A 17,793-nucleotide genomic window follows, 5' to 3' on the forward strand; every position below is an offset into this window, starting at 1 on the left:
AAAAAAAATTTAAGTTTGTTTTTAAAAACTATTTTCAATTTCAAAAATTATTTTCTACTCTAGTAAAAATAAAAGATATTTCTCAAAAATATTTTTCATTCATAAATCAAACACTAAAAATCTTTTCCGGAAAATATTTTCTACTCACCAACCAAACATGAGAAAATAAGTCAAAAATCAACTTGTTTTCCAGAAAAACATTTTCCTTCATACCAAACACACCCTTACTCTTGTAGAAGCGTGAGACTCTTAATAAAAAGCCGAAAGAAGTGTTGAAAACACCCTTAAACTTGGCGAGAATTTAGGGGTGTATTTAAGTTAAGTTAGTCAAGTAGAGGAGTGTTTTTAAAGCTGTCAATAATTTAGAGATGTAACTAATAATTCACGTCAAATTTAGGAGTGTTTTCAATACTTCTCTATTATTGGGTGTACTAGTACACTGCATCAGTGGCTTAAAATGTTATAGATTAGCCTAAGAGAAGGTGGATGGCAGAAGAAAAAGAAATCTTCATTTGTACACAAAAAGATGTAAAAATAATATTTTCTTTCTGTTCAACTTGTAAGAAGGTGAGAGATCTCATTTTCTGAAGAAGAAAAAAAGATAGGAAAATGATTTCACGTAAGTACTTACAATGGAACATGATATGATTATTTGACTTACTTACTTGTTATCTCTCCTCATACTTTTCCTAAAGAATGGTAAAATTAGTAAAGACCTTTCTGAAAATTATACTATAAATCATTTATTGGAACAAGAATACATTTGGTAAAAAAGTAATTGATGTTACCTGGATTACTTTAAAGAGAAAATTACCTGTTATCTGAATTTCTTTAAAATTTCATTTCTTTACTCTTGGTAATTCATTATTAAAATTTTTACCAAATAAGGGATCTGTACAATCACACAGATGGTTGATTTTCAGTTTATAACACTGCATAAATGCCAAAGTTAGATAGTATAACTTGTTGGCAACTGTTTTAATAATTGCTTTAGTGATTTAGACATCAAGACTAAGATGTGGAAAAATACATTGCGGTTAGATATTTTCTTATATTTTAAATATCATGTTTACTACACCTACCTAATTAATATAATATCACTCCCTTTCGACTAAACATCATTTCTTTTTAATTAATACTTTTTGACAAATTGGGATTCTTGTTCCCTGGTGATTGTGATTGTTTTGTTATACTTAATTAATTGCACTACAATATTCAATTGGTACTTTAACATCACCAGAATTAAGAATAGCCTTTCTGCATTCGTTTTATCCCAAAACTTTGGAGCTTCAGGCCAGCCATTATTTTACGGACTCTAAATTCTAAATTTGCCTCGATTCTTATGATGAAAAGTTGAATATATATTTGAAGAAGAGACTATATATCATTACTACACAAAACATTGTACTACAAAAGTATACATCTTTTCATTCCATAAATGGAATTTATCAATTGACAAATGGATCCAAATTGTAAATCTATTTGGATTTCATTCATCCAGGAAGTTCCCTTTTGAGAAAACCAGGGAACAGTAGTAGTCAATGAATAAAGAATCATCTACCCTTCTTAACTTGTGTAATGTGTAATGCTTCTGGGGATTCAACGAAAATTGAACATGCTGAAAGTCCCCACAATAAGTAACCGTGCAGGAAACAAAAGCACCACAAGCAAGTGCATGTGCTGTGATGCAACTAGTGTACTGAATCGTTTCAACGACTCTTTCCCACTTTGTAAGATGCCAGCAAAGTTGACCTGGCCATGGCCCATACTACCTGATTCAACGTACCTTCTAACAACAATACCAGCATTAACCCCACTTGGTGAAACCAATGGCCACCAAACTCTGCGCCTTTGCTTCCTCTTAGCTTTTCTGATGTTGTTCAGCTCATGACGAATTACGTTTCTAACTGATTTTAAGTATGAGCTCATGTCGTGGTCTCTTTGTACTGTTCCTCCAGAACCATAGGCAGAGCGATCACTTAGGATCTCGAGTGGATGGGGTGAGTTTAAAAACACAAACTGAGCGGCTTGAAGTTGTTTTTCTGCCTCTGTTGAATCTGATACAGGACAGTTCAGTAAATACAGACCGGAACCTGAAGGTAGTAGGTCATGGTTTGGAGAAAACTTGTCATCTGGCTGCAGAATTAAGAATTCACCCATTGGAGCAAACAATAACTTCTGTTGATAAAAGAAACAAACATGAGAAACCATACAACATCAAAGACGAACACACAAGTTATTCTCTACGTAAATGTACTAACATTATTCTCTGTAAAAAGTATAGGTTCCTACCTGGTTATTCAGACATTGATGATTGCGGAAGTTTCCATTGATAGCTTTAAGAAACTCTGCTACGTGATTGGGATAATTGCAAGAGAAGGCTCGGGGTACAATGTCTCGGTGCATTGTGATTGCCTGCACATGACTACGAGGCAAGCCAAGGAGGCGAAGGAGGCGGTCTCCTCCACACATTATTGATGGTGAGCCAAAAGTTATAACGGGAAGCAAGGAAGATGGGGGAACTTCTCCCCTTATGATCAGCATGAGATTGACGAGCAATGATAAACTTCCACCAAGAGAGTGCCCAGTAAAACGGAAATTGGCATGACTACCATGAGATTTAAGGTGTGAACGTACTTCTGGTAGCATCTGTGCATACATGCCCTTTGCAGCTTCATAAATACCTCGGTGGACCATCACATCCAGACCCTATTAAAAAAAAGATGCAATCACAACTCTGCATTAATGCATTGCCACAAACTAGGCAGACTCGATTTATATAGAAGCAATCAGGAAAGTGTATGTGCACATTATGGTAGCGTGACAAACACAGTTGGACTAGAAAACAGACCCTTTTTTGAAATAGAGAAAACAGACTATAGTTTAAATAATATTCAAGTGCCTATTTTTATACCTCAAATTTAACAGGTTCAAAGAGTAGATTTGCCTTCCATGATGCTAGTGACTCTGATCCCTGCAAATAATTTAAAATGAATTTCAGCAACAAGAACAAGCAACAATGATGGAGAACAAACTCACAATTCAATCTATCTCAGGTATGTATTGTCCCAATACCTTTCTATCAGATAAATACATCAGAATCATGGATTACTATAACCACGACATTAATGACAACAACGACAACACCCTACCCTGTTACTAAGCTAGAAGAGGGAAAGGAAAAGAGAGAAAGGGGGAAGATAAATTTGGCCACCACACATACCTGAATTACAAAGAATCTTGTCAAGCTCTGATCATCATCACAAACGAACCATTCACAGGGTGAAGAATGATTTGAATTTAGGTCGTCTGCAACAGCCTGCTTTACTTCCTCCTTTGCAGCAACTACTGATGTCACTGAGTCACTGGTTGCCATAAAAGAAGCAACTTCCCTGTTCATTGCATCTATATTATCATCACATCCGACGGTTGTTTCAGAGGAATCATTATTTGGCATAGTCTTGGAGGATTTAAAAGGAAGAATGCTCATTGTATGAGAGTGCAAATAAGACGCGGCAGAGGCAGCTATATGGTAAGCTGTGGATGCACTTATCCTGTTCCCGCTGGTCTCTCCATTCCCTTCTACTGAAGTTGTAGTGCTTCTTTCTTCTCCCTGAGTTTGAGCGTTTTCATTCTCTTTTTTCTCCTGATCTTCAGCTGCTGCCTTCTCTTTCTCAGCTTTTAACGCATGCTCTCTTTTCTCACATGAAGATGTAACAAGACGCAATCCATGATTCCTCAATAAATTTTCTGGCTGCAGAACAAAAGGTGAAATATGAAATCCTATGACATGGCTGCCAGCTGACAATGCATCCAAGACAAACAGGAATATATGCAAGATCAAGTTGCCATATCCTACTACAAATCAAAATGTGAACATGACAAAAACTCACAACAATCATAGAACAATGTTAAAGCTTGTATAAGCAATATGAAAACACAATACTAACTTGAAAACATGGTTGTCCTTTCCTAGTTAGCTAGATTGTGTGATTCATGGTCTGGGAGAACTTGCAAAAAGGGATAAAACTTTGATTCCCTAAACCCATATCAAAAGTTAATCATGCATAAAAACACCTCTAAAACCAAAGATCACGTCTTTCGAGACCTTTGTAACCTCAGAAATACTAAAATTAAACACTAATTCTTGTTATATCCATTTCACAGGCAACAGAAGCAAGTGATTAAGTCAGATCTACATATTCATTATTCCTATTATTAATCCAATCACCTATCTATCCATTTACAAGACCTACTACTTCTAAATAAGGCTCAGAGATTAAATAATGTGCAATCAACATACACAACTAAAATGTTTACCTTAATTTGGGGTATTCCATAAGCCAAACTTCCCAAATAAGACATCTGAGCATACAATCTAGCTTCAGCCAATGTGACCCTCCTAAGCAACTTTGAAAAAGAATTTCTATCAAATTTGAATTTTTCATCATCATCTACAGAACACACATCACATTCTTCTTCATCCCCATCATCATACTTGTTATGCCCTTCACTATCATCTTCAATCTCATCACCACCTTCTCCCTCCACCTTCTCCACCAGATCTTCATCACCCCCACCCTTTTCCCCTACCTCCTTCTCCTTCTGCAAAGACCTAATATGCAAAATCTTCAATACCCAATTCTCATTTTTATCCTCATTCTTCTCCTCATTCTCCTCCATCAAAACAGCGTCGTCTACCGCTATAGCATCATACCTTCCTTTACCTCCAGACCAAAAAGATCTAAGTGGGTACCTAAACGAAAACCCCCATGACTTATTCCTATAAGAAGATGTCTTTTCAACCGACATCGACGCCGACGAACGTCCAACCGCCGATGTACTAAACTGGGTCGATCGTACATCTAAACCTCCGGCACCACCGGCAACGGCAATAGGCCCCGCCATACCCTGTATCCCTCCTCCTGTCAAACAAAGACCATCCATTTGTAGAACCCCTTTCCAAATCCTACAAAGTTATTCACAAATTCTCCTTTCTTTTTTGGGTTATTGAATCAAATATGTAAAGTTAAGAGTTCAAGTATGAAAATGGGTTGTTGAAGTAAAGCAACAATCTTTGAATTTTTTGTATAAAGAATCAAGATTTGAGAGAATTTAAAGGTGTTGGGTTTGTGAGTTTTTGCAAATAAATAGGTGAACAAACTCTTCAGGTTTTGTTCACGTTAAGGAAAAAACGATATTTTTTCTCCAAAAGAATCGGCTCTTTTCCAGGAAAGTTCAATAGATTACTCCATTATAACGACGCCGTATCTATGTGGCAAGATTTTCTTCTTTGTTTTTTTTTTCCAAGCTGCGCTTTTTCGTCATTCCTACTTTTAACTCACTTCTTGCTACCTTTTTTGTTTCCTTTAATTATACTACTCCCTCTGTTTCATATTCGATGATCACTTTTTATTGTACAGGATACTTATGAAATTATAACATGTCATACTTAATGATTATTTTTATATTACATGGTTTTAAGAAATCGTAACGTCTCATATTTGGTGATTACTTTTCATTTTATATGGTAATTAAGAAATCATATATAAGAAAATAATTTTATTTATTCACCTCTTAAAAATTTCTTGAGAATTTTACAAATAAATGTGAACATATTAAAAAACAAAATAATTGCAAGGTAGTGTAGGGAAATTTTAATTAATGTTTTCTTGATTTAGTAAGGTAAATAACTAATACTTCCCTATGTTTCTATTTAGTTGTCATCGTTTTAGGTTTCACACCTGAAACTAGATAAGTTTATCATTGTACTCTTATTTAGTGTTCTCTTGAAGTTGATTTTTTAATAAATGAACATGAATTAATTTACTTTGATTAACTAATTTGACCAATGAACATGAATTACTCCCTTTATTCACTTTTACTTGTCACTTATTCTTAATATACATTTTCATTTTTATTTGTCACTTTTGATATATCAAGGAAAGACAATTTATTTTTTTCATGTTTTATCCTCATCATTAAATACTTATTCTCCAAATCACTTTTCAAGATCTAATACTAAACATCATTTAATAAGGATAGTCTGGTAACATAATTGTTTTCTTAGTGGGTATCAAATCAAACAATACCAAGTAAAAATGAACGGAGGGAGTAATTACTTAATTTTTCTATGTTGAGTAAATGAATACTTTTAGGACTAATAACTTTTAAAGGGTAAAATAAGAAGAATATTGTCATTTATGCATTGATTTTGTGAGATGATAAATAGTAAAAAACATATATTTTTAATAAGGACGACATATAAATAGAAACATAAGGAGTATATAACAACTATTTTAATATAATGATCAACTAATATGAAACGGAGGAAGTATAAGATCTTTTGAAGTGTATATTTAAAGTAAAAGTAAATATTGGAGTATTTTTTTCATTTTATAAGAATATGGACAACTAAAATTTATTCTACTTTAGTTTACAGGAAATGCGGATTATATTAGATTTAAATAAGTATTATTGAATAATATAGTTGAATTAATGATTTAAGTATAATAAATAATGAATTTAACTATAGATTCAATCTCAATTGGATTAATTTATTTGATCAGGCTAAAAATAATGAGCCTACAATCCTAAGTTCAAAATAAAATTTCAATCTAAAGATTTTTGTCACACGTAAAATAATGTGACCCGCCAAGTCGAGGCAAGAACTAATAAAATCATGTAACCTGCACAAGTAATGTGGCATGTTAAGTTAGTATTATGAGAACCAATCAAAATGTCGGCAAATGTTAAAATGACATTATTTTGATGGCTTAAGTAGATTAATCAAGTTTATTTTTTTATTACTATAAAATTTATTGCAAAAAAAGGACAAATAAAATCTCACAATCAAACTCCTGACAATTTTGATTTAAAGTGCGTTATCTTTTTGTAAAAAAGTAAAAAATATAAACTATGTTCAGAAAAGGTTGAAAAACAATTAAATAGATTGACCATTATATTAACATTTAGTTTATAGTTTATAATGTTCTTAATCTAAAGTAGTAAGAATATGATTTAAAATGAAAAGAATTGAAGTATTTCTTTCACGTCACGAGTCACGACTTATTCAAAATTATAATTAATAATATGAGGATTATAATTATGGGATTTAATAATATAGTTCATGCCAAGTGTCAACCCAAAGTTACAGAAACAGGTGACCACCGTGTCTTACCTGGTTGGGAAAAGGTGGACAAATTAAAACAATAAAGAAAACCAACAATGAAATGGATATACTTTTATTTTACTCTATCATATTAGAGTTTTTTTATTCCACTCGAAATTTAATAATCACATTATGTTCAATAAATTTGAATTTACTCTAAACATTCATATATTAAAAGACAAAACTATGTTTCATATCCAATGAGACTCAAACATGAGACAGAACGAAGGAGTACTCACTAATTTATCACAGTATTTTATAAAAGTATTACTATATGGTATTTTTGTTCAATACATGGTATTGGATTATGGATATATATGGGTCCCACTTTGAAACCAGCTCATAAAAGGACTTTGTGATATACACTTGCATGATTGCCACGTCAAATTTTGTAATTGAACTATTCAAAATTATTATGGAATGACGTGTCTCAATCTTGCTTCTTCTTGTCCTTATTAACATTACGTGCCTTTTTTCTCTCTCTCTTCCTCCAATACCGACAAAAATACATTTTTGTGTAAAAAACGTTCTCAATAAAATCAACACGAGTTCTACTTTTTTTCTTATCAATACAACTCTAGTAAATATTTTCTACAAACTCATCTGCGATGCTTTAAAATAGTCAGTAATTTATTTACATATTTGAATTTAGATTTGTATTTATTGAATATTTTAATATTAAAAGACTTATACCTAGTTAACATAAAATGACAATCTCTTATAAAACAATAGTGTGCATAACTTACACGCAAATATTATATCAAATGGATGAATTAGATAATGATATGTGGCAATCAGATCAAAATAATATTTTAAAAGATAACTCTTTTTAAATAATTCAAAAAAATTAAGTCAACGATGTTGATATCAGACAATCTTGTATGTCCAATGTATCTCATAAATACAAGTGCCATGCATACAATGATATACAAGTGATTTGGTGATAGTTGAGGTGGTTTTTGATAATAATAATAATAATAATAAAGTGTACTGCATGTGTGCAATTTTGGGGTGATAGATGCAAAGAATTCACCTAACTAAAACTCCATGTGTGTGGCTTGATCTTGTATTCATGCGATTTCAGTTAGTTAGAGGTTGATATTGTATGTGTGCATAAATGCGGCGAATACAATGTATCACACTTGCGCGCAAATACAATTTTGAAACCAATATCTCCATATGTCATTTGCGTAAACCATCTCAAAATAGAGCAGCAGCTAATAGGCTACTCAGTCATCCAAAAATATGTGAATCACTGGGGATTGTAATGTACATATTTCCATCTACTCTATAAATCATTGTTCAATACATGTAAAATGGGTTCTATTCTATAATTCAAATGAGCACCTCCACCCAAAAATAGAGAAAAAGGAAACATGAATTTGGTACAAGGGCCTTGAAAATAAGAACGCAGATGCCTGGAAGATTATACCAAGTCAGACGCACAATGCACCTTCAAAGCAGATGCCCAGAATTCATTACTTGGGACCAAATAATATACTGTATCCTAACCAAGAACCTCCTTGATCTGTTTCTTTTGGTCCTCCGTCAATGACGTGGGGAAAAGAACCTCAAATTTAACGTATAAATCACCCTTCTTGTTACTGTAATGTAGCGGCATCCCTTCACCTTTAAACTTCCTCACTTCTTTAGGTTTAGTGATTCCCTAGTGAAGAATATAAATTATGATTTCAGTACACGGTTATACAGCCAAACATACAAGTGTACTTGGTTAGCCTGCCAGACATGTGCAGAAAAATATACCTTTGAACTAATGTCCACCAGATGATCATCGAGATGTTTGATGGTCTTCTCGAAACCAACCAGAGCTTGCACCTGAATTGAAGTAAAAGCATTGTATCAACAAATGAGTTAGATTTCTAGGATCCATACGAGCTTCATAATTGATGAAGCTTTCTATCCATATCCGTTGGTTGTTACTGATTAACTACATTAACTTCACGAAAAAAGGGTTCTGTAATCTCTAAAGAGAAATTCAGGAGCTACAGTGAAACACAGATTGACTATCCTGATAGTGATCTCGACCCAAATAAAAGGTAAAGTCAATAGTTTGCGTCTCAATGACACCACTTAAAATGCAACAAAGGTCTCGTTCATGAATGAAGTTTTAGGTGGGAATTCAGATGGGATTATTTGTTGAGGTAACAAAGGACTGCAACAGTAGCTGAAGCTAGGTTACAGCTGATCCATCAACCAAGCATCCTAGAGTAAATACTGTCTGCTATGGCACCATGTGTTGGTTGGCCATTACTATATGGATAGCATATGCATGCTTAGTGAATGATGAGGCAGACAAGGGCAGAGAACAAGAGGTGAGGGGATAAGGGGAACTATCTCTACTAGCACTATATCAGGTGTCATTTAGCTGAATTCGTCTGCATGCTTCCTGACATTAATCTCTCTTAACAGCATAACATCAATCCCTTATTCTAATTCTTCTTTTTAACAACTTTCATTTTTTGGTAAATTAAAATGTTCAATTCTATGCCATATGAATAAAAGGGCTAATAACAAGACACTATTGTAAGTAAGACAGTGTCAAGATTACCAGAGTTATAGTAACAGTGGTGCGAAGGTCATTTACTTCTCTTGTGAACTGCTCATGAGGAGCTGTGCGGATGCGGAACTGTTCCAAGGTATTAAAACGAACAAATATAAGTCACAGTCTAGGCATACATCATAATGAAACAAGTCCATTTTGTTTGGCATGGAAAAAATCTAACCTTCAGGTCTCCAGGTTCACCATCTATCTTAGGCTCACCATCCTCATAAAAGACCACTTCCTGTAAAAATGATGCTCCATTATTTCAGGGATCCAGCATATTCCAAAACTTATTGAGAAACACACAACACAATAAAAGGCAGGTTCCAGTTGTTCAGACATCAAATTTAGCAAGACATGGCATGAAGAAAAAGAATTTCTAAGGGAAAAAATATTGCCACTCAACTTCATGTCTATTATTCACACAAATATATTAGTCCATCTAAAAAGGAGAAATCAATTAGAAGATTAAACATGACATGACTTTGCTCACAGTTTTAAACAAGAAAAGTTGGATAGATCTAAGGAAATTCTGAAATGTTTCCTTTATTTTAGAAAAAAAAAGAAATAAAACTACAGGGAATTAACCTTCTTTAGAGCACGTCATAGACAAGATATACATTGTAAATGCTAAAACTGTAAATCACATTAATATCAAAGTGCCCCACATGCCTGGGGAGCTTTCAAATGAACCACCATCAGATTGTTTTTGAGTGAACTTAGGTGCAGCTCTTATCGGTATCTAGCAAAGGTTAATATTTGGAAGAGTAAAAAGTACATGGCTTTCACGGTTTAGGCAGGCAGATCTAAGTGGCCAGTAGGACATTGAACAGAAAATTATTTTGCTAGTCAAATGAAGCTCCTGAGGGCTATTTTGCTCAGACTCTTCAAAAATGTCACCGGGTGCGTGTAGGGTTCTCCAAAAGAAGTGTATTTTTGGGGAATCCGACACGGGGTGCTGCATTGAAAGTGAAGAGTCTGCGCAACTTAGTCTGAGGGTACTAGCAGCAAAAAGGGTGCAAGGAAGAAAGTATATCAAAATGCATAAATACAGGCTTATTTCAGTATCTACGTCAGAAAGGGATCAACACAAACAAATAAAGAGTGTAATAGCTTAACAAACAACATCAAGCATGCAAGTCAAGAATGTAGAAGAAATCTCACCTGACCATCTTGCATTCCTTTCTCAATATCCACAGTAATATGGTACCCCTCCCTTTCAAATTTCACGTTGGGGCATTTGTCACAGACCTAAACAGAACAATTCCAGAGTTTAAGGTAATCCAGATGCTGCACCAAATTGCTCAAAATTGACATCTAGAACTTTGGAAAGAACATATACCTGTTCAGTCATCTGCTGATACATTCCTGGACCAATTTGTCGATGATAAACCTCATTTCGGCAATTGCACTTCCTCTTACCAGGGGCCGGCTTTAAAACGTTTTTCTCCCTCCAAACCTATATTTTTCACCAAACATAAAAGAGAATTTTCTTGATTAGTACAAAAATGTAGAAGAATTATGAAAATTGGTATCACCAGAAAACAAAAATTTAGGCTTAGTGTAGCCCGGGAATTCAAATATGGTGATTCAAGTAATGCAAGAACGCCTCACTCTAGGATATAGTATTATGACCTAAACTATTTTTTGAACCCCCTTTTGCCACTATGGTAGAATCTTCTCCTAAGTTAAGGGGATTACAATTTATACAAAAACAAAAATATTTGTCTTTGCTCTATTTATGCAATATAATATTTTGATGAAGGGGATTCAATTGCATCGGCCTACCTCCATCGATAGCGTTAGCATTTAACATACTTCTAAAATCTGAAGAACTGCACAATCTAGGTACCAGAACTGGTCTCTAAGAAAAATATAGCAGTGAATAAAAACTATAATCCTATACTATTTCTGGGAAATCACAATTCTAAGTGTAAAGATTGTGGCTAAAAGGACTTGACCTCTCATAACTTCTTAGCCAAAATTACTGTGTGAGATGTATCTGTGAGCCTGCCTCTAAGACATACCTTCCAGCTGTAACTACTACCAGAGCGTGCTTCTAAGAGAAATATAGCAGTGAATAAAAGCTATAATCCTATACTATTTATGTGAAATCACAACCCCACGTATAAAGGTTGAGCCTGAAAGGACTGGTTACCTATTAAGTGAGACTTATCTCGATGTCAAATGGGAGATATTTTATTTTATTTTTTTGAAAAGGAAATGGCAGATAATTTTCAACTACCTATATCTCTACTTTAAGTCACTCGTGAGTTGTTTGATGGAAAAAGAAGACACGTGAAAGCATATGATAGCTTCATATAACTTCAACACATGTATCTTACTTTTTCAACAATCTAGATAGTGGTACCCCTGCATGCGGTAAAGGGGCGATGATGTCAACTTGACAAAGAGTATTTAGAAGAGATGAGCAGATTAGTTAACATGATTTCACCTTCAAGGAGCCCCCCATGTATAAGTCTTCCAATGTAGCATCCAAATCAACAATTACATCATCACCTTTCACAATCTTCTCTTCCTCCTCCTCCATTGAGCCCCCGCCGAAAAACCTTCAGAAGTTATTCATTTTGCCAGTGAGTAAGATAGCACATGCTACACATTTAATCATCATAAATTAACAAATTGACAACTTCAAGAGAAACCACACAACAACAACATACCCAGTGGAATCCCACAAACTACAACAACATACCCAGTGGAATCCCACAAAGTGGGGTGGGGTCCGAGGAGAGGAGGGTAGAGTGTAGGCAGACCTTACCTCTACCTCGTGGTGGTAGAGAGGCTGAGAAACCAGACAAACTAAGGAGAATTGTTCCTTTGGAAAAAAGATAATTTGAAAATCATGGTACATGTGTGTGCAATGTGTACTTCTCTCACAAGTTGCAAGAAAAAACAACAAAACCAACAAGATGAAAAGAGAAGGCAGGGAGTGTCATCACCTAGTAGAAATAGATGAATATAAGAGTTATTTCTTGAGAGGTCTTTTGAAGATTATACTTGATATATATGTGGGAAACCAATGTTTACAATAACTTGGCAAAGATTAACGGGAAGATTAACGGGAACATGTCTGACATACATGAATGGAGTGTAACTTGGTGCCACAACAATACAACTTAGAAACATTTAACATAGGAGAAGTATCTAGGCAGAATTTTTTACTTAAAACCCACCACAATTGGTGATGGAGCTTTTTGCCATCATAATTGGTGAAGGAGCTGGTTACCTGAGGCTATCTAAATATTTTATTTTGGAATCTTTTGGAGTATCTAGAATGTATCTTAGGGAGTAGCTGGTAAGCATTCAACAAAAAAAGAAAAAAAAAAGGCATGATCGTGAGACATATAATTATCACTATAAATAAGAGCCACACTATCAAGCAGTGTTTTAAAACTATCTGTTGGGACTCCCTCCGGGGTGAGACTCTAGCAAAACTCCCCGATACTCAAGTGTGGGGCTTAGTTCTGTAAGACTTACGCCCTAAGCACGCCCAACACTCCCCTAACAGATCTTACACAAATTATGTGTTAAATTATTTAGTTAACATTGTTGACCCTCATAATTCTTAATAAATGAATGATACTTAATTGTTTTTTAATCTATAGAAATAAGAGGGTTGGGAGTAACACAAATAACAAGTTGTAGTATCGCATCTTTACTATTTGGTAACACTATGAGGGTGATTATATATTACGTAACATTTCTTTTAAAAATACATAGCGAAATTTTACTTTTTCACGTATCATTGGCCTTCATGTTTTTGTCAAGTCTCAAAATTATCATATTTTATTTAGCTATTTGAAATTAATTTTATTTTTATTCATGGTGGGGTGATGTTTTTATCATAATAAGTTTTATCGATTATTTTCATTTAGGAGGGTAAATTGTATAGTATGATAATAATATATTTTTAGAAATAATGATTCTTTTATTATTAGAAAGTTAAGATATTAGATTATTTACACTTGTATAATCATGTTAGAAGTTTTATTTTCTATGAGTTTCCTTAATCATGTTTGTAATTATTTCAAACTATTGATGTATTTTTATAATTGTGTGTTATTATATTATTATACTATATTGTAACTTAAAAATTTAAAGATCCATGGGGCGTAAGCCCCATGTCTCGAGGCTTATGCCTCGCCCTATGCCAAGTAAAACGTCCCGCCTCACGCCCCCGCCTTTTAAAACACTGATACTAACAATATTGATTTGAATGAATTGAAAGATTACTCATACAACCTATTTGCTAACATACAAGAAATGTTAATGCATCTAAACATCGGTTGGAGTACTATAAAAATACAAAAGTAAAACAAACAAACCACCGACACCATATTGCAGGAAAAATGGTCAATCATTAGATATCAAATATCAACATACAATGGACAAATTCTTTTGATAGCTAATGTAAGGGAGATAAATTCAATAGCAGCTATAAATCTGTAGATGACAATGAGAACCAACTATAAATCTATAGATGATTAAACTGTAAAGGGCAACCAGAGACAGCTTAAGCCTATGCTTGTAATTAGAATTATAATAGCGGTCCATGTGCCTATTGATTGACCTTTGCCACAACTAGCTCAAGACCAGTTGTTTAAAGTCATTAAGTTGAAAGGTCCTACCTTAATACTACTTCAATCCAGTGGCTTTACACAAAAGAGTAAAGAACACAGCTAGAAGTTGCAAAATTAAGATTAACAAAAAGCTGAACACTAGACATTGCAATAAGATGCACCTATCCACTCAATCAATCAGATATAGTTATAGGGGTCTATTTTTTCGGGTCCATTTCATATCAACAAGGATATGCAACCATTGAATGACTATAATTCTTAAGTGAGCAAACAAAAACAAATGTCACAAAATAAAACTATTGAGGATAAAGTAAAACTATAGGAACTCAACATACTGGCTAAATATGTCTTGCATGTTCATTCCACCACCTCTGCCTCCGCTAGCAGCATGTTGTTTAAGACCCTCTTCCCCATACCGATCATATATATTCCTCTTTTCACTGTCCGAAATAACTTCATAAGCTGAAAATATTCCAAAAAATGAGAGTCAATCAAACAATTATCAATCTAAGCACCAAAGTAGTAGGGGATAATCTAGATCCATTCAGCATCCTATACTGGTAAGCATATACATTAGATAATTAATCATATAAAACTAAACAAAACATACCATTACTGATTTCAGCAAATTTCTTATTAGCCTCTTCATTTCCCTGATTCTTATCAGGGTGATACTTCAACGCAAGCTTCCTATAAGCTCGTTTGATCTGTTCATCCGAAGCACCTTTTGGAATTTGCAAAATATCATAGTAACTCTTCCTGCACACATCAAACACACATTGTCACGAAAAGAAAAAAAAAAAACACAAAACACAAAGGAGAAAAAGGAGAGGAACTCGTAATCAAACTCACGCAGCAATGGCAATTGACAAAGTGTACGATAAACAACACAACAAGATGAGCAACTTTGATCTTCTATGCGCCATAACTCGTTAGGCACACAGATCTAAGGAATCAAAAATTATTTCTCACAACCAGAGAGATTGAATCGATAGCTTCGGGTTTTGGTTAACTGGATCTACTAGAACAATCTAGAATTTGCGCAGAATTTATGAATATGAATTTGTGTTCATTTTACGGCAAAAGCTTAAAGAATATTGAACCGCGGAACGGGGCGGACGTTTGAATATTGAACAAAACGACTGACTTCACTGCTAAGACGTGTTCATACCAAAAGCGACCAATAAGAGAGGACTACAACATGTTTTAGCCAATAGTATATCTCCACGTGTATAAATGCAGCTTTACTGACACTAATAATATTTTCTTTTCTTATTTTGATATACAAAATAAAGAAATGTTTCAGGTGTCTGGGCTGGACAATGCAATTTGGGCTGCTAGGATAACTTGACATTGGACTAGATACATATTTGAATCATTTAAAATGGTAAAGTTTTGATGTACTAATACTACTATATTTATCAAAATAAAATAGTGCATTTTATGTAATCTATGTATGAGTTCATAGATACATTTTTTTTTTTTGGTTTCCCACCCGGTGTTCGGAGCCCACATTAGAGGTCCGACTAAATTCGGATCGCGCTCTGCAAGGCCCATTAGAGGGTGGCGCTCCCAACGGGATTTTCTCCATACCTAGGGATCGAACCCGAGACCTCTGGTTAAGGGTGAAGCACTCCCACCAGTGCACTACAACCCATGTTGGTCTAGATACATATTTAGAAGAAGAAAAAGATGTGTGTATCTTTAATTAGATACATGCTATTAAACATGTATTGTATTGATATATTCATCAAAAAATTCGATTCGTCCAATGTATTTGTGCATGGATACATATTTTTTATTAGAAAAAATATAAGTATCTAATATCGAATATTCAAGATTTATGTGATTAGTTTAAGAATTTGTAATTACATGCCTTTTTGAAAGAAAAAAGTATTTGTTGACTTGGACTAGTTTGGTTTCGCCATTCGTGCTTATTACATGGGTTTGTGTTTGAGTTTTTCTATTAAAATTGAGGGGAAAAATTGCTATAGAAAAAAGAGAAATCTCGCAAATTTGTAAAGTAGGGTTACTAAAATTGGGAGAAAAATTGATAGAAAAAGAAGATAACGTGTCACATAGCTCTTCTGTGAAGCGAGAGAGATGGAGGGAGAAAGAGTGACGAGGGAGAGAGAAAGAGTGAAGTTGGAGAGAGGAAGAGAGAGGAGGGAGGGAGAAAGAGTGACGAGCAAGAGAGGAAGAAAGAACGGCAAGCGAGAGAGGACAAAGGGGAGAGAGTTGTTGAAAGTATTGTAGTATCGCTAGGTCATATACTTTTCAAATCCATAGACACAATACATTGAATAGATATACCAGCCATATTTATTTACATATGTAGTTTTTCTACTTTCTACTAATAGGCCCATATCTCATCCTACTTTCTAGTTCTTCCTCAAACTTATTTTATGTGTAGGAGTGTTCACGATTTGAGTAAAAATGATCCAAATTGACAAATCAAATCAAATAGCAATTGGGGCCGCCGGGCCCAACAAAAGAGGCTCTCGAAAGACAACTTTGGACCTTTCTTTGTTCCTTTTTCAATTAAATAAATCAATTTCATTCAGATTTAATTTGGTTTGGTTTTACATTTGTCAAAATCGGTAATATTTATTTTGATTTTGTTCAAATAAATCGAAGAAATAACCGAATCAAATCGATAAATTATATACATATGTTTAGTAACTATATATACATAATATATTTTTATGAATAATTTTAAGTATCTTATATTTGTTTTTATCAAAATTTATTGATCATGTATTTATGATAGCAAAAAAGCCCAAGAGAAAAATATTTATCTTGTTGATTTCATGTATAAGAGCGCCTATAACAGTTCTTAGTGGGATTGGGAATGTCAATATTTTACTTGTCTAGATCAAAAGTGATGAATTTTGGAGTTTTATTCACAATAAATCGGGGAGAAGTTATTAGACATGACATGGCCAACTTCATATTCAGATAGGAAGAAGTGGAGGTCGCATATTAAGGTAGAAGGCTAGTAGGGGTAGAGTGTTGTCTTGTCGTGTAGAGGTTTAGTGCATGTCATAGGACTAGTCGTGCCCTTAAATTTCCTGTCATATGTTGTTTATTGTATTTCAATTATCACATTATTTTGTGTTGTTACTTTTCTCTCTCTTATATTTTTTTCATTGTTTCTTCTTCTTTTACCGAGTTTGATATACTTGAGCCGATAGTCTTTTGAAAACAGTCTATATACCTCCACGAGATAATGGTAAGATCTGCGTTAGAGTTGTTCAAAATCGAATCAAAATTGATAACTTGAACAAAAAAAAAGTTATTGATTTATTAATAATGAGTTATTGATTTAGCGGTTTCGGTAATATTTTTTTATTTTTCTTATCATCAGGTTATCGGTTGTTAACGCTTTGAAGCTTTTTCTTAACGGGTTAAGCGATAACCTGATAGTAAATTAAATAATTATATTTATATCATTTGGT

At 34.0% G+C, this 17,793-nt stretch overlaps 2 protein-coding genes across 2 annotated transcripts; both read right to left on the reverse strand.

Moving 5' to 3' along the window:
• Positions 1 to 1,362: 1,362 nt before the first annotated feature.
• LOC102604741 (uncharacterized) lies at positions 1,363 to 5,298 on the reverse strand. Its single transcript, XM_006349140.2, has 5 exons — positions 4,321 to 5,298; positions 3,224 to 3,754; positions 2,915 to 2,974; positions 2,293 to 2,709; positions 1,363 to 2,178 (listed from the first exon to the last, which is right to left on the reverse strand). The coding sequence occupies exons 1-5, from the start codon at positions 4,945 to 4,947 to the stop codon at positions 1,600 to 1,602; spliced, it is 2,214 nt and encodes a 737-aa protein (XP_006349202.1). The 5' UTR covers positions 4,948 to 5,298; the 3' UTR covers positions 1,363 to 1,599.
• A 3,031-nt stretch (positions 5,299 to 8,329) lies between these two features.
• On the reverse strand, positions 8,330 to 15,481 carry LOC102605081 (dnaJ protein ERDJ3B). Its single transcript, XM_006349141.2, has 10 exons — positions 15,188 to 15,481; positions 14,946 to 15,094; positions 14,671 to 14,797; positions 12,190 to 12,304; positions 11,077 to 11,193; positions 10,899 to 10,985; positions 9,916 to 9,975; positions 9,741 to 9,818; positions 8,936 to 9,007; positions 8,330 to 8,837 (listed from the first exon to the last, which is right to left on the reverse strand). Exons 1-10 carry the CDS (start codon positions 15,259 to 15,261, stop codon positions 8,679 to 8,681), a joined length of 1,038 nt encoding a protein of 345 aa, XP_006349203.1. The 5' UTR covers positions 15,262 to 15,481; the 3' UTR covers positions 8,330 to 8,678.
• Between the last annotated feature and the right edge of the window lie 2,312 nt (positions 15,482 to 17,793).

This window comes from Solanum tuberosum, unplaced genomic scaffold (assembly GCF_000226075.1).
Source record: "Solanum tuberosum cultivar DM 1-3 516 R44 unplaced genomic scaffold, SolTub_3.0 scf00104, whole genome shotgun sequence".
In the NCBI taxonomy this organism is placed as follows: Eukaryota; Viridiplantae; Streptophyta; class Magnoliopsida; order Solanales; family Solanaceae; genus Solanum; species Solanum tuberosum.

Coding starts and splice junctions, on each gene's coding strand:
- LOC102604741 (XM_006349140.2), bottom strand. CDS start 4,947: ATGGATGGTCTTTGTTTGACAGGAGGAGGGATACAGGGTATGGCGGGG. Junction 2,975..3,223: donor CAAGATTCTTTGTAATTCAG/GTATGTGTGGTG, acceptor AATTATTTGCAG/GGATCAGAGTCACTAGCATC. Junction 2,710..2,914: donor TTGAACCTGTTAAATTTGAG/GTATAAAAATAG, acceptor TTTTTTTAATAG/GGTCTGGATGTGATGGTCCA.
- LOC102605081 (XM_006349141.2), bottom strand. CDS start 15,261: ATGGCGCATAGAAGATCAAAGTTGCTCATCTTGTTGTGTTGTTTATCG. Junction 12,305..14,670: donor ATGCAAGACATATTTAGCCA/GTATGTTGAGTT, acceptor TAACTTCTGAAG/GTTTTTCGGCGGGGGCTCAA. Junction 9,008..9,740: donor CCACTGTTACTATAACTCTG/GTAATCTTGACA, acceptor ACTTCAATTCAG/GTGCAAGCTCTGGTTGGTTT.